We start from the raw sequence: 16774 nt of genomic DNA, 5'->3' as shown, positions 1-16774 counted from the left end.
TCAAATTAATTTCATATTTCCCTATACTAATTTCTCACTAATCCTGCTGAAAAGAGCTTCAAAACCCCATCAGGGGTAGCAAGCGCTATTTAAATGCTGACCCTTCCCTCTTTTATCCCTCCACTATAATTTTTCAAAATAAATAACAAACTTGCATGTCCACCGCTCAAATTTATTTCATGTTTCCCTATACTAAATCACCACTAATCCTTTTCAGGTTCCGGAGTAGCATGCTGTTCGCCGAAAAAGGGATTTGACTCTTCATTAGGGGTAGTAAGCACTATATAAATACAATTACCTTGTAATGAGTCTGACCATATTCTCAAGAGACCAATGGTAAATGGTGGTAGTTCCAACAAAATACATTCGCTTCCCTCCATTTGAACTCCATTACATCTATGGCAAAAACAGCCAAAGAAAAGCAATACAACTTTTACCTTCTGAACCCTAAATCTATTTTAGCTATATATTTTTGTTCTTATTACTCAGCTGAATAAAGATGTTAAAAATATGGTTGGAAATGGGGGTCTCTCATTGGCAGAGGGGTGCACCTTTTTCCAAGTAGGGACCCTTCCTTATAGTCAGAGTAAGGGAGTTACACACTTCAGATAACCCCTGCTCACCCCCTTGGTAGCTTGGCACGAGCAGACAGGCTTATCCCAAAGGCAGCGTGTAAAGTATTTGGACCCAGAAACAGTAACACAGTGGAAATACCAAAAATGGACACCACCCCTGTTTAGAACAAGCGTTGGCATAGCCAATAGGTCTCGCTTTTGGGACCTTATGTGTTTATCCTGAAATTTTGGCTATGTTGTATAGCATTGTGGCTGATGTGCATTATGTTTAAAAGTCATAATAAAAAGTGTTAAGCATTTTTGTTTGCTTTATAAAAACCAAGACGACATTATATACAACTGAACAACCAGATGTAAAAAATATTTTAACATAAAAAAATTTCTTCTATTTTTTTGTTATGTGGCACAGTGGTATTATGTGAAGTGTATTTGGTGCATTGAATATAATGTAATTATGACGTGCACTTTTGTGGCATTGAGTGGTATTACGTTGAGTGTATTTATGTTGCAGTGAGTAGTGTGTAATTATGTTGCATGTAATTATGTGGAACTTAGTGGTATGTGTAGTGTATTTATGCTGCTTTGAAAAGAGTTAATATGTGACGTGTAATTATGTGGTACTGAGTGGTATTTTGGGGAGTGTATTTATATTGCATTGAGTAGTGTCATTATGTTGTGTTTAATTCTGTGGCACTGAGTGGTATTATGTGGAGTGTATATATGTTTCATTGAATAGTGTAATTATGTGACATGTAATTATGTGTTATTGACTTTTAAGATGCATAAAATGTAAAGAATATTTTCTTGTTATGTAAATTGTATATATCAATATTAATGTACTTGTATTCGATGTTCACTCAAACAGGATATTCGTATGAGATTTAGTGTTCTGCAATGTTGTAAGATTTGAAGAACTTATTCGAAATGAACTTTTATGGCAGATTGAATTGTTATGGTTTATAAGTCAGTAACCTGAACCCAGTCATATGTTGTGACTTTACAAAGCAGCGAGTTTTCAGCTGTTTAAAATGTGCAATAAAAAGGAGCCAGGGAGATGGTGCAGCTCGTTTTGTATGGTTTATGTGTAAGACATGGTAGAAAGAGCATGCGGACGTAAGAACCTCTTGCTCAATTGTGCATTTCACACTTTAGGTGAATGGAGGTGGGTCGGGCGGGCGTGGGCCCTGCAGACTGCAAACAGTCCGGCGCCTCCCTCAGGGCGATCGACTTCTCTCTGTCCTTAGCTGCTGATATTTCTGTCCATGTTACCGAGGAATCGGGAAAGAAAGGACTGAGATGACAAAAGATCATTAGTTAACCCCTTCGACGCTCATGACGGAGCGGTTCCGTCATGAGCGTCGGTTGCGCTGTGCGCATGACGGAACCGCTCCGTCATGGCCCCGCCCGCGCTCAGAACCTTCAGCACCGCGCGGAAATCCGCGCAGCGCTGAAGGGGTTAAAACTGAAGACATCGCGTTTACAGAGCGGCATATGACGCGTGCAACTGGAAGACTGGGGCGAGCACAAAACAAAGTAAAAGATTAAAAATATACAGATGCAATCGCAGCACAGGAGGGGCAGAGAGCATAAGGACAAAAGAGGGTAGGGGTGCGGCATGCAGCATGGCAAAAGTTCAAAGGCCATGTGTGGTAAACAAACTTTGAGCCAGCCGTATTGAAGATTGACGCCGCTAAAAATAAAACAAGGATCAGGGTGTGTACGGAGAAGACTGGGTGGACCAGATACAAACAGCGTTTCCCTTGCAGGAGCACCATCTGTTTTCAAGATAATTACAAACAGATGGTGCCAAAGCTCGCTTCCTCAAGGGAAGCGCCAAACGTGCATGCGTTGCAATAGAAAGCAATGCAAAATGTGCACGCTTTTTGCCAAAATGCTGATCGATTCCAAAAGGTCCCCTCCTACGCAGCGCATGCGCGCTGCGTAGGCAAGACCTAAAGATAAAGTATCTTTATCTAAACTAAACAAGACTAAAACGACAAACATCCAACATTCATGTATCAAGGTACCACTTTTTAAATGGTTACTTCAAAAATAGCACATATAGAAAAAAAATATCTCCACCTGGGGTTATTACGACTTCGTGACCGGCATAAATTTAAAGTATGGTGCCGACCCCGAGGTGCACGGGCCGGGCTCAGAGTCACATGGAACCCCCAAACAACAGTACCTTGGAAGTAAAGTCAATAGATGATGCACGGCGTCGTGGAGGTGAGGCGTCTGTGCCGAGGTGAAGCCCATTCCATTCTGCCCTGGGGGAGGCGAGGTGTCAAGTCCCTGAGAAGGCAAGGTGTCGAGTCCAGCACTGGGGTAGTTAGGTGGCATCTGCGATGAGGCGTCGGTTCTGGTGAGGCGATGCGACGTCGAAGAGTTCAGGAAGTCACCCTCGTCGGTTATCGGCTCCTCGATAACTGAATGCAGGCGCTGGTGGTGACGGCGTCGGGAAGGCCGATAACTGCAGGTGTCGAAGGGTGTCGGAGCTGTGGTGCAGATGGGGCGGTGCATTGTGCACTTCACGAGCATTGTCCTTTGTGTAGGTCGCGGTGTCACTGGTGATGTCAATGAGGGCATCAGAGTTGTTTTTCTTGTTTTGCAGCACCAACCACTCAATTCTCAGGGCCAAGGAACTGGAATTGGCGCCTTTTTCAATGCAGGAGTCCACAGAGGTCCAGGTGCTGGTCATTGGGTTGCAGTTTAAAACTGCGTGCGCAGACACTGCAGTGATAGGTCTGAGATAGATTTACAGGGCTGCTTATGTGGGTGGCAGAAGCAGTGCTGCAGGTCCACTAGCAGCATTTGATTTACAGGCCCAGGCACACTCAGTGTGCTTTACTAGGGACTTACCAGTAAATTAACTATGCCAATTAGGGTTAACCGATCACATTTACAATTTACACAAGGAGCACCTGCACTTTGACACTGATCAGCAGTGGCAAAGTTCCCAAAGCATCTAAGCCAGCAAAAACGAAATCCAGCATACTGTCAAAAATACTGGAGGTAGAGGCAAAAAGTTTGCGGAAACTACGCCAAGGATGCCAAGTTTAACACGTCGCCTCCAGCTAAAAAGTTGGGAGAACTACCCACAGATTCGTGAGTTTGTGTAAATGAAGAGGTTGCTGAGCCTCAATTGAGATAAGTCTGTTTACTGTAAATTTGCTGGCGGTCATCCTACTAGGGACACTGATAACTGAGCACCATGAATAGTCCTTTAGCACTCGAGGCATGCATTAAAAGACTTAATCTGGGAGCTGGTGTTAGGCTAGACTCTCAGATCTCAATAAGTTTCACAATATCGCTCAATAACAGAGTCTCCAGCGTGTGCTTCAACTTTTAGAATAAGTACCTTATTCTGTTACTGTGCAATGCTACATAAATAGATCCGGCAGGATACATGAGTATCCTAGCTACGGTATTTCCAAGGACCACAGGAATAATGTACCTGAAATCTAAACAGATGTTGGTTCCCTAATGTTTAGTGAATGACTTTCATTGTGGTCAGTGACCCAGAGGTCACCCTCTGCATGTTTTCATGTTTGCATTGGACCCTGAAGTAGTCTAGTCCAAGTTAAGTGGTTCCACATCCCTTGCTCACAAACAGCCAGAGCAGTTTTACCTGGCTGCAATGCAACATAGCTTCAGTTTGGAAGATAAAGCTGCTGAGTGCGGTCACAATGCAGCGTCTGTTCTTACTAGGAGAAAATTGTTGCGGTCAAGTTGGCAATCGATTGTGGTTCTTGAAGTCTGCGTCTCAGGACGAACAAATCCTGCCAATACCACAAAGGGAGAATGGCTCATCCGCAGATCCTTGGAAAGAGTTGGAGCAGAAGTCCTTAATGGAGCTACCAATGTCTTAAGCGTCCATGCTGTAGGATTCCGATAGGGGTACATCTATGATGGTGAAAGGTCTCTGAGTGTGCTTACTATTTCAGTCAACAATAGCAACCATGAATTTGCCAGGTAGCTTACTTAAGTGCCACACCACTCAAGAGCACACCAGATGTGGACAAAACATGAGTGGGTCCCTGGGATCGGGGCCCACTATAGCCCATCTCGGTAGTTCCAATGAACTTTCTTAGTTCAGGGTAGAAAGCTGAGAAAATCTCAAATCCAAGTGGGAGCAACCGGAGGCATGCACCAAATGGCAGAAGCTCACCACATCCTCCTTGATTTGCCCCTGTGGCAATTCTTGATTCAGTTGCTAGGGTTAGTCCTCTTTTCTGGGCGGCTCACTTACCAGTTATACCTCTGTTAGCAGGCAAGGCAAAATCCTTTACAAGGGAGATCCAGAGTACTTCCATCAGATCTTTGAAGACTTCTTCAAGTGATGTTCCCGCACCTGACTACAAAGTTGATTGTCAATTACAGCTGTCCTGAAACTCTGAAGATTTTCCAATCCCCAGTGAGGTTTCACATTTACTGGTGAGCAGTCCTGGAACATTGAACTGGCGTTTCAGTCCTTCTGTTGTACTACTCATGCAGACGGTTTTTGTTTTACATGACTGTAGCCCTGAACCTGTATTACTTTGCTTCTGACGATTTGTGTATCCATTCTGAGACAGGTCAGCCATTCACTGTCTTCAGGTGATGGCAGTCAGGAGGAGCGATGCAGTACTACCCTCCTCCTACTCCGATTAGGCGTATCCACGACAATAGATTGATCTGGGTCCAGATCCTTTGTGGAATACATTTTGCCAAGTTTACCTGGTTTTAGCCACCATTTCAAGACCATTCCTTTTGCTAGGCATTCTCCTGTGGCAAAATGCGAGAAGCTCTACACTTTCCATGTAACTTTGATCTGAATATTAGTGTAATTTGTTGATCCTTCTTGCCCACATATCAACACTGTAGCGTATCTTTGAGTTGGGCAAGAGGCACAATATATATATATTCACATTTGTCATCACAAATCAAACTGGCCAAAGAAAACCCACTACTGAGCAATGCAATTTGAAAGAAAAATACGGTTGGAGTTTTCTACAACCAAAAACGTAATTTTTATAGAGCATTTATTTTAAGGAAAGAAAAATATTGAAGTAAAGGGGTTAAAGAAGTTGCAAAGTGGTAGAGCTAATAAAAGAGGTAATGTAAGAGTAATGGTTTATTCCAAGGGTCGGTGCTAAAGTATCTTTAGTGGAGTGGTTCTGAACTTTTTGACTTTTGTGGACCCCCACTTTTCATTACTGGAATTTGGGGTCCACCATTGAATCATTATTTAAATTCATGGACCCGCAACTGTGTCATCACTGGGAGCCAGATTCCCAAGCCTAAGATTTTTCAATGATTTGAACCGCAAAACAATACACAGAAAATACAGAAACAAGTGTTCATAAAACAAATACACAAATGATGAAATCTTTTATTTGCAAATTAATCTAACTTAAAAATTCCAAAATTTGTATTTTAATGGAAAAGTTGGAGCTTTTCTAAATTCAATTTAGGCCCCTCACTGTCCATACTCTATTCTGTTTGATGCACTTGCACTGCTCCCGCGAATCAAGCTGATACTAAATTTTTAATCTTCACTGTACAATTCCTTCACACTTACAGAACTTGCTTATATATATATGCACTTTATTAAAGTTAGTATTTAATTTGCTAAGCTGTTGTGTACCCCTGAGTGGGCTTTGCTGACTCCAATGGTTTAGGGTACGGTTTTAGTTAGAATTAAGTTCAGGAGATAGTGAATGAAACAACATGTAGTTGTAAAGTTTCCTTTTGGTAGTAAATCAAATTCCATGTGGCTGTCATCTGGTGTGCTCTGTTCACCCACTATTTCCCTCTAATGAAACGATATTAATGTCTTTATTTCGACAAAATACGCAATGCAGCTCTCACTTTTATATTTCCACTAGTTTCCTTCACTCCAAAGTGACCAGTGTCAAATCTTTAGTAGCCTTTTAGACCTGCATTTTCTACATGCATAATACATTCTTTGAGTTTTCTGGGCCATCAAAATATGTCAACTGAGCTGTTTTCAAATGGCCCTTTAAAAGCCGGAGTTTTCCGAATGCACTTGTGGGCCAGATTGTTTATCATGGCTATTTGCTAATTCATTGCTATTCAAATTCATGAATTTCGCTCAGGCATTCATTTGTTTACTGAAATTATTGGGTCTTTTTCTATGTTTTTCACTCTTTTTTAGTTTTTTGTGTTTTGTTGTTTTCTTGATGTATGCACAGACATATGTATTTTTACATGCTAGATTTGTGTGTCTTGACTGCATAACTCATCTTTATTCTTTAAATAACATTTATTGCCTCTTAAATGTTGTAGGGAAATAACTGAACTGCAAACAGTTTGTGCAGTTTAAATTATTTTTCAGGTCTTTCTTTTGGTATTGAACTTTATCTATTTGGCAGTGGACTGAAGCAGAATTTGACTAAACGAGTAAGACAAAGTACTCAGATAAAAAGACAGCCGTATAGCAGTACATCTTCGGGAAATATAAACACAGAAGAAGAGACAACTTTGTCCAGAGATTTGACTAGTGCACCAAAGAATAAACCAGGGAAAACGGACACATCAAAAATTGCTGAGGAATCCACTTACCGGGTAAGGCTTTTATACAATAATTTTAGTATTTAGTAGTGTTTTTATTGCTGGTGTGTTAGAAACCTGTTTCGGCAGTGTAAACACAGTGCTCTTTAAGGCCTGGTTTAAAGAATTCTTCTTTGTAAATAAATACATTGATTATTAGCTCAACGTATCTGTTGAATTGAGCTTGTTTGCATCATTCGCTATTAATTTGATCGATGTCTGCATTTTGATTTTTGTATATCAAAGTGGGGCCTAGGTTCTGTGTCAAACTCACCCAATCTGTCTTCAGTCGCTAGAAATATCGATCTTTTTCACTAAGTCTCATATGGAGTTGCATGTTTTCATTTGGTTACAGTACTTTCATAGATTACCATAATGATAATAGAGGAGTCGACCATCCAAGTTTTTATTCAGAATTCAAATTTGTAGTACATTCTATCCTGAGTAACTTGAAAACTTTCATCTTTCGAAAACTGGGTTATTATTGCTTTCCTGAGACAAGCTTAAACGGCTTTTGGAGTTTTTATAGTCTGCAGTGCTAGACGAATCGCATGTCTACACTCCGGTAGTTTACTATAGTAGTGATATGAAAGAGTTTTTTTCTGTGAGGGATAAACTGAGATGGCGATTTGTAGTCTGATCCTTAATAGGTCGCATATATTCTGAGTCTTTCAACTTTTGGGTCTTTAATGTTTTCTTGGTTTTTCACATGTAGATGCGCACCAGTCCCCCAACAAGAATATTTTAAAAGCTCCATGATGAAAGAGGCCCGAAAGCTATATGGTGGTACTTTTCTACTCCTCTGATTTTCTGATGAATACTTCTAACCACAGATTCCTCATCTTCTGAAATTTGCAATTGCTCCTGCGCATAGACAGGTGGCTTCATCGGACGCCACACTGCATCTGGATGTGATGACCTGAGATCTCATTTAGGTGCTACTCCTACACGCAAACTCCAGTTCTACTTTTTTTGCACCCTTCAACGCAGTTCCAGAACTCTGACCTAACTTTTCAATGTATTACTAATTCAGGAAACTGTTCCAGTGATATGCCCCAACTAAGTACAGCTTTCAAGCTGTGCTGTGACTGCTGTAAACTGATGTTAGTGGATCCGCAAAAGGGCCCTGATGCAATGGCCGGCCATCCGAGATCGCAAGGCAAATCTTTATGCTGTAGACTCATAAGAGAGGCCAATCATGCCTGAAGTCCCAAGGTCTCTTCCAGTCCTGATCTTGTTCTCCATCATCCAGTAAGTTCAAGGCATTGTGGACATACTAGTCGTAACTGAAGCACAAAAAGTCCAAAAAGGGTATCCCCTGCTGCTCCAGAGAAAGGTCGCACAGTTGGTGCACCACAGGCCAAACTCTGCCAGCATCATCGAAGTCAGACCCTCTTCCAGCCCTGTTGTTAATGTACCCCAAATATCCTAGGCAATTGTCAGGACTGGCGAAAATGTAGGCTGCTACAGAGGCCATGCTGCCTTTCTTATAAGTGGTTCCGGTTCACTCTGTTGTGTCTTCGTGCCTCAAAAATCCATTAGGGGCTCCAGGAGAAGCTTCACTAGTGGGTCTTTGCGCTGCACAGTCTGACCCTGTCTAGCTCCAATGTAGCAGACGTCCTCATGTTCCCAGACTATGTCTCTGTGTGAGATTACAGAGGCCCACCATGTGCTTATTCGAGGCCTCTCCATGGTTATCTTGTAAAAATGTTGATATTACAGGAACCTGGATGTCATTTTCAGCATTCACCAACCAGGATCAGGTCGACTATAAAGAGGCAGATCAGGCCCCCCTCCTCCCCCTTCTCTAGTTGGACTTAGATAATGCTAGTGGCCTAGACAGCTCAACTGAAAATGACAGTAACTGTCTTTTGGGTTCTCATACGGAAGAGAATGCATCTTCTGCACTGGTAATTCGCAGGGCTGCTGAACCTGTAGCTATCTACTGTAGACAATTAAGTCAATCTACTTCGGTGTCTGTGGATCATGGTGCTATCTTGCCCATGGAGGTTCAGTCTTCTCATCCATAGTGTGATCAAGGTGGCACCCATGGCAGAGAGGGGCACAGGCTGTTAACGTTTTGTTCAGGGGAAAATGAAATGTGAGGAAATCGCGCTAACATAGACATTAGTAGATACCAATCCAGTACATGATTAAAGAGCAATATATGCCTTAGTTTCATAAAGATGCAATGTAGGTTAAAGTTCACCAGAAAGCAGATACAGTTTCAGCAGGTTTTCAGCTAAATAGAAAAACATGTTTACAAGCCTTGAAAAAATTATAATCAGAGCTCACAAGCAGAGTCCATTCTTGTTGTTGAGACGTGGTTCAGAAAATATTAGTCAAAGGTGGCTTTAATCGAAAGCATGCAGAGTCCTATAAGAAGTCTTGGGAAATTGCTCTTGGAAAGAAGGTTAATGTTTCATTAAAGCTTTGTTAGAACTATGATAAAGAGAATGTAGAGAAAAGGTTACGAGGTTAAAGGACAGAGGTGATGTGATGTGAAACTTAAGTAAATCTATATTATTAACTTATGTATTCTTTGACCTGTTGTTGGCTTTTTTAGACAATTGTGTTTAGGTCATCACTTTTTCAACTATATAAGCAGCTGCATGTGAGCAGCAAATTGAGATCAGCTTTTAAGCTCTAACGAGGTGAATGTTCTCTCAGCCGTTGAAATTAAACCTACGTTTGCCTTGCTGGAGAAGTCTTGTCTTGCTTTATTCCAGTTTACCCCCAACAGTTTGCTATTTCCTGGACCCCAAGAGGGAAGGAAGTTGGAGTCCTGTCTTGGACCTCGGGTTTCTGAAAATTTTCCTCAGAGAGGACAGGTTCAAAATGCTGACTTTGGTCACATTTCTGTTGTCCTTGGACCCTGGACTTGCAGAAAGCATACTTTCATCTTCTGGCCTTGTGCATCCTGCAAGTGCCACAGTCTCATTGGCATATGTGGGCTGTGCCTTGTAACCTTAGACTGCAGTGGGTCCAAAACTGGAGATACTTGTCTGATCTGTATCTTGGATAAAGCAGCTCAAGGCCTTCAGTGGTGGGTGGTGAAGGTAAACCTGACAGGTGGCAGACCACTTACTCCTTCCCTGCTTGAGCTCGTGGTTTTGACAGATGAATCACATCAGCTCTGTGGAGGGAATCTCAATAATGTGCAGATTAGAGACCTCTGATCTTCGAAGGAGCACCCCATGAATATTTGGAGCTGAGGGCCAGTCATCTTGCCCTTAAAGCTTTTTTGCCTTCCAGCAAGGGAAGGTCTGTCTAGGTCCAGGCAGAGTATAAGACTGCCATGTTGTACTGAAAAAAACAGGGCAGTGTGTGGCCTTGTGTTCCCTGTCTAGAGGCTCTCCTATGTTGATGACTGGTGTAGTGGGTTTTCCCAGACGGCGAGTCACCTGGCAGTCTTTCTTAACGTGAGGGCAAACAATAGAGCTTAGCGATCAGGTGGCATGATCTTGCCAATCATGAGTAGCGACTGCATCCAGAGGTAGCACAGGGCATCTTCGTCCAGTGTGGGATGCCTGTGGTAGGACTTTTGCCCATCTCCAAGAACATCCATTGTCCGGCTTTCTGTTCCTTGGAGTTTCCTATTTTAATATTTTAGTAGGCACTAAAGATCTGGTATTCCGACTTGTTGAACCTGGGCCTGAGCCATCCACTACAGCTTCCTCTTCAGGTGATACTGCTGTCCCATCTGCATGGCAAGGTCCTGCAGCCAAACCTCCACAATTTACAACTCCATGCATGGAGATTGAGTGTATCAAGCTTAGTAATTTTGGGTTGATTTGTAAAGTTTGGTTGGGATTCAGGCTGCTTCTCGCCCTTCCTTGAAGTCTATCTACGGAGCTAGGTAGTTGACCTTTAGTGAGGACCAATACTCTGACCACCTTAAGGCTAAATTATCTTATGCCGTTTTGTTTATATTGTCTTTGGCCAGGCAAGATCTTGTTGTAGGCACTGTTGAGGGTTACCTTTCAATCCTTTCGGCCTTTGTGCATTTACCTGATCAACCTTCTTTTATCAAATTACCAGTTCTGATGTGGTTTGTGAAGGGCTGTCTTATATGTTCCTGCCTGAGCCCTTCGTTATGCTTTTTTTCACTGTGCATACTACTTGAATTCATGCAGAGTGGCACTCTTACAATACGAATGGTTCTGAATGGCTTCCTTATTGCAGACTCTTCCTTGTGATCCATGAGCTGCAGGCACGTTCGGTACAGCTACAACACACTTAATTCTACCCTAAAATATTGGTGCTTTGGGCTTGGGCATCCTTTCTCCTGAAAGTGGTGACGACCTTCCATGTGGAGCAGTTTATCACAATCACTGTGTTTTTCCATCAGCCACATCCCCCTAAAGAAGAGGAGAGGCTGCACTAGTTAGATTACAAACTGGACCGAATGCTTATAAATTTATAGAACTAAGGCACCCCTTCTGCACAATCAACTTTTCATGTGGAAGAAAGGGCAAGAAGTCTAAAAAAAGAATGATTGGCAGTGCCCTATGTATAGCACTCAATGAGAGTGATAGATGTTATGGGGTAGGAGTAATCTAGCAACTTGTGCTTTGCTTATCAATTTATGTAAAGTTTGAAGTTAATCATGAACATTAAAATTGAGTACTGCAATTACATGCCCAGTACTGCAATTACATGTTTAATGGTATACGTCGGTGCTTTAAAGAAATTATATTACCTACTGGTGGTTGCCAATAGGTAGTTCTAGTTAGGACCATGTTTCTATAGAAAAAGTGTTTTTTGAGTTGCTTATATCTTTGGCGTCATTTGACAAATCTTCACAAAATTTCCCAAAACAGTTTCATAGTGAGTTAGGTTGTGCATGGAGAGTTCGGGGGTGATCCGTCAAGCAGGGGTCGAGGTAAACGGGGGTCAGAAAAAGTGCATTTGTGATGTTAATTCCCATAGGAGCTTTTGACACAACATCAGCCCGAACCACTGGACGGAATTATACCAAATTTGGCAGAAAGCTAGCTTTTGGTTCGCAGATTGTGCTTTTTGTTATTTGTTGTAAATCTGTTCTGTAGTTGTTCAGAAATTTAAGGAAATCCAAATTTGGATATCTACAATAGCGGCTAATACACTAATAATAATGAGATCCTGCACGGAAATGCAGAGCTCTGATTGGTAGCTAACTCTTAAACCAGGAAGTGTTGGCAGCCATCTTTGGACTCTGCTTCAGCAAAAAAAAGAAAAGGGGGGGGGGGGGGGCAGGGTAAGAATAACCTAAACCTCCTAGCCTTGCTCGTGGGTGGAGTCCCAGAATTACCTCTTACCTCGGCAGGACAAAGCATTTTTTATTTTTAAGTTTATATTTATATTTCATAAAAAATGGAGGGGCTTACTTTGCCCTGCTTGCCACCACCTCACCTGAACCCATGTAAAGTTCAACGGGGTGCCACATGGATCTCCCCTCTCTGCCCCCCTCCTCCTCACCCCCCACCCCCTCAAAGGTTACAGGTATGTAAGAACAAATAAAAACCGTAGGAATTCACTGGAAATAAACAAAGGTTACAAGGACGTTCTGGTTAGGCTCAGATTTCACATGTCCAAACCATAGAAATGTAGTTGTTATAGTTACCTTAGCTAACTCTAATTTACGCCTCCATAATGCACTGCATATGACCTCACCAATGACATCATTCATGACATGGTTTTCACTCATTAGTTTTCGAGAAATTAAGGGTAAAGAATAATTGTATATTTTGGCATTTAGGTTCATGAGAGTCTCCAAGGCTCTCGAGTTAGTGACAATTTAAAAATAGAGAATTCTGATTGGCCCAGGAAGCTCAATTTCCCTTGGGCCGTTCGCTTCTACAGGAGCTGGACTCTCGCGAGTGCTCCAATTAGCTGCCATCAACATTATTCCTCTGTCCTGATGTTTAAAGAAAAAAAGCTATATGGGAGCAGGACAGGGATACCCTGACACACTAGGCCCAAAGAGGGAGGACCCTCCCTGGTGCCAAAAAATAAAAAGAAATGTCCAAATATGCTGCAAACCCACGGTCACGCATTATTAAAGTTTGAGCTGTTGACATTGCTAATAATAATGCAACACCAATAGCAGCTCAAAGATTCAGTAATGTGAGACCTATTGCATTGCAATAGTTTTTTTTAATTTTTTTTATATAGCACGAACTTGAGTGAAAGGTGTGTATTTATGTTGCATTGAGTACAGTGTTGTGTTATTATGTGGCACAGAGTGGTATTGTGTGGAGTGTATTTATCTTGCATTAAGTAAAGAGTAATTATGTGACGTGCAATTATGTAGTACTGAATGGTATGTGGAGTGTATTTATGTTGTATTGAACACAGTGTAATTATGTGATGTGTAATCACAGAACCACACCCAACCACACACACAACCACACACACAACCACAACCACACACACAACCACACACACAACCACACACACAACCACAACCACACACACAACCACACACAACCACACACACAACCACAAACACAACACACCCACACACACCCACAACCACACACACAACCACACACACACCCACACACCCACAACCACACACACACACACACAAACCCACACACACACAAACCCACACACACACACAAACACACACAACCACACACACACAACCACCACAATCACACAACCACCACAACCACACACATAACCACCACAACCACACACATAACCACCACAACCACACATATAACCACCACAACCACACACATAACCACCACAACCACACACACAACCACCACAACCACACACACACAACCACAAACACAACACACAAAAACACACGCACCACCACACACACAACCACACACACACCACACCCAAACACACAACCACATACACAACCACACACACAACCACACACACAACCACACACACAACCACACACACAACCACACACACAACCACACACACAACCACACCCACACAACTGCACCCACACACAACTGCACCCACACACAACTGCACCCACACACAACCGCACCCACACACAACCGCACCCACACACAACCACACCCACACACAACCACACCCACGCACAACCACATACACACAACCACACACACAACCACCCACAAACACAACACACACACACACACAACACACACACACACACAACACACACACACACAAACACACAAAACCACACACACACAACCACACACACACAACCACACACACACAACCACACACACACAACCACACACACACAACCACCCACACAACCACCCTACCACAACCACACACCCAACCACACACACAACCACAACCACAACCACACACACACACAACCACACACACACAACCACACACACACAACCACACACCCAAACACACAACCACATACACAACCACATACACAACCACACACACAACCACACACACAACCACACACAACCACACACACAACCACACACACAACCACACACACACAACTGCACCCACACACAACTGCACCCACACACAACTGCACCCACACACAACTGCACCCACACACAACTGCACCCACACACAACCGCACCCACACACAACCACACCCACACACAACCACATGCACACAACCACAACCACACACACAACCACCCACAAACACAACACACACACACACAACACACACACACACACAACACACACACACACAAAACCACACACACACAAAACCACACACACAACCACACACACACAACCACACACACACAACCACACACACAACCACCCACACAACCACACAACCACCCTACCACAACCACACACCCAACCACACACACAACCACAACCACACACACACCTACAACCACACACACCACCACCACACACACACAACCACACACACAACCACACACACAACCACACACACACAACCACACACACACAACCACACACACACACACAACTGCACCCACGCACAACCACACCCACACCCACACACCACACCCACACACCACACCCACACACCACACCCACACACCACACCCACACACACACCCACACACACAACCACACACACAAGCACACACACAAGCACACACACAAGCACACACACAAGCACACACACCCACCCCCACACACACACCCACACCCACACACCCAACCACACACCCAACCACACACCCGCCCACACACCCGCCTACACACCCGCCCACACACCCACCCACACACCCACCCACCCACCCACCCACCCACACACCCACCCACACACCCACCCACACACCCACCCACCCACACACCCACCCACACACCCACCCACACAGCCACCCACACAGCCACCCACACAGCCACCCACACAACTACACACACACAACCACACACGTCTCATTATCCATTCCTACCTTTGTGGAAGAAGATGTTGCACTCAAATGATGTACTTGACGATTGTTTAATTAATTCTCAACTCCCTTATTTTATTCCCTTAAGATTAAATGTAAAGAAAATTGTTGGTTTGTTCATTGTAAAGTGCATTAACCCCATTTCACAGGTAGAGTGACACTATATAAAATGTAAAATTAAAAAAATTGCACTGGCTGACTACTACTAGTTTTTGGCTCCCCAAATGCCAAAAGCAGCCTGGTCTTCATGTGATTTACAGAAAGGTAATTCCCTTGAGATTATGTGTTTAGAGTCGGTATAGACTTCCTTGAAGAGCCAAAACCATAGGTTCTAGATCAGCTCAACTTCAGAAGCGAGGAATCAACTTAGACTGATAGGTTGCCTGCATAAAACACAAAGAGGATCAGTGCAATGACACAATCTCAACTCACACCCCTGCTGCCTTGCTAGGCTTTTGACTATAGTGCCCGCTCAAGTATCTAGGCCAAAAGATTCTCCTACAATGCACTGGGAATGCCAGTCAACCAGGAAGTCCTTGCCATCTTGGCCAATAAGCATCCTCTCCCTCCATCGTATGCTACATTGTCCAGTGATTCTATTCCCTGCCCAAAGCCTGTCTAGGCCGAGGGAAAGATGCCTAGGGTGTGAACCCATTCAAGGAGATGGTGGGTAAATCTCTCAGTAAAGATAGCAACTGAGCATGCGGGCTAGCATCGCTGTTAATATATGGTTCTCATGTAAAAACACAAAGAATTGCTCTGGTCCTAAGAATTTCGGGGAAAATCTATTTAACATCAAATAGTCAGCGTCCCGGCATCTCTGAAGCCCTTGTGTGTCAGATTATTTCAGATAATGGACAGCAAGAGAGAAAAGAACATTTCACCAAAAAGGCTTGGTGGGAAAGATGTCCTAAATTTAAAGGACAGTGAGGCGATTACATCCAGATCCTGCTGCACTTTCTGTGATAACTCTGAAACTGCGTCACACTTGGAAAAATCTCATTGATCCTTTAAGGGAAATAAAAGTCCCACATCTCCCACTAATGTGAGAAAATCACAGCTAGTATATAAATGGAACAAAAACTAGAAACATAACGATCTAAAGCATCCTGATCAACTATTAAGCAACAGAGTGAGAGCCTCCCATGTTCTCAGGTTTCCATCTTGGGATGTACAAAAAATTGCGGGCCAAGAGCACCTTCAAAAGTGCTGGTGCACCTCAGTTTAGGTATTATAAACTCCCCAACTACACATACTTCTATCTCCGTCTGACTCTAAGAGGTGGTGGGGGGCCCTGGG

General features: G+C 43.2%; 1 protein-coding gene across 2 annotated transcripts in view; it reads left to right on the top strand.

Moving 5' to 3' along the window:
- LRRCC1 (leucine rich repeat and coiled-coil centrosomal protein 1) overlaps window positions 1-16774 on the top strand; it is a 423515-nt gene that overhangs the window by 131459 nt on the left and 275282 nt on the right. For both annotated transcript variants that reach the window (XM_085605344.1, XM_085605345.1), the window contains exon 8: window positions 6953-7145. In XM_085605344.1, coding sequence (XP_085461470.1) covers window positions 6953-7145 — 193 coding nt within the window. The remainder of the gene's footprint in view (window positions 1-6952; window positions 7146-16774) is intronic.

The sequence above is a fragment of the Triturus cristatus genome, chromosome 5_1 (assembly GCF_964204655.1).
Source record: "Triturus cristatus chromosome 5_1, aTriCri1.1, whole genome shotgun sequence".
Classification (NCBI taxonomy): domain Eukaryota; kingdom Metazoa; phylum Chordata; class Amphibia; order Caudata; family Salamandridae; genus Triturus; species Triturus cristatus.
Note: the sequence above shows the minus strand (reverse complement) of the source record. Positions and strands in the feature narration are given on the sequence as shown.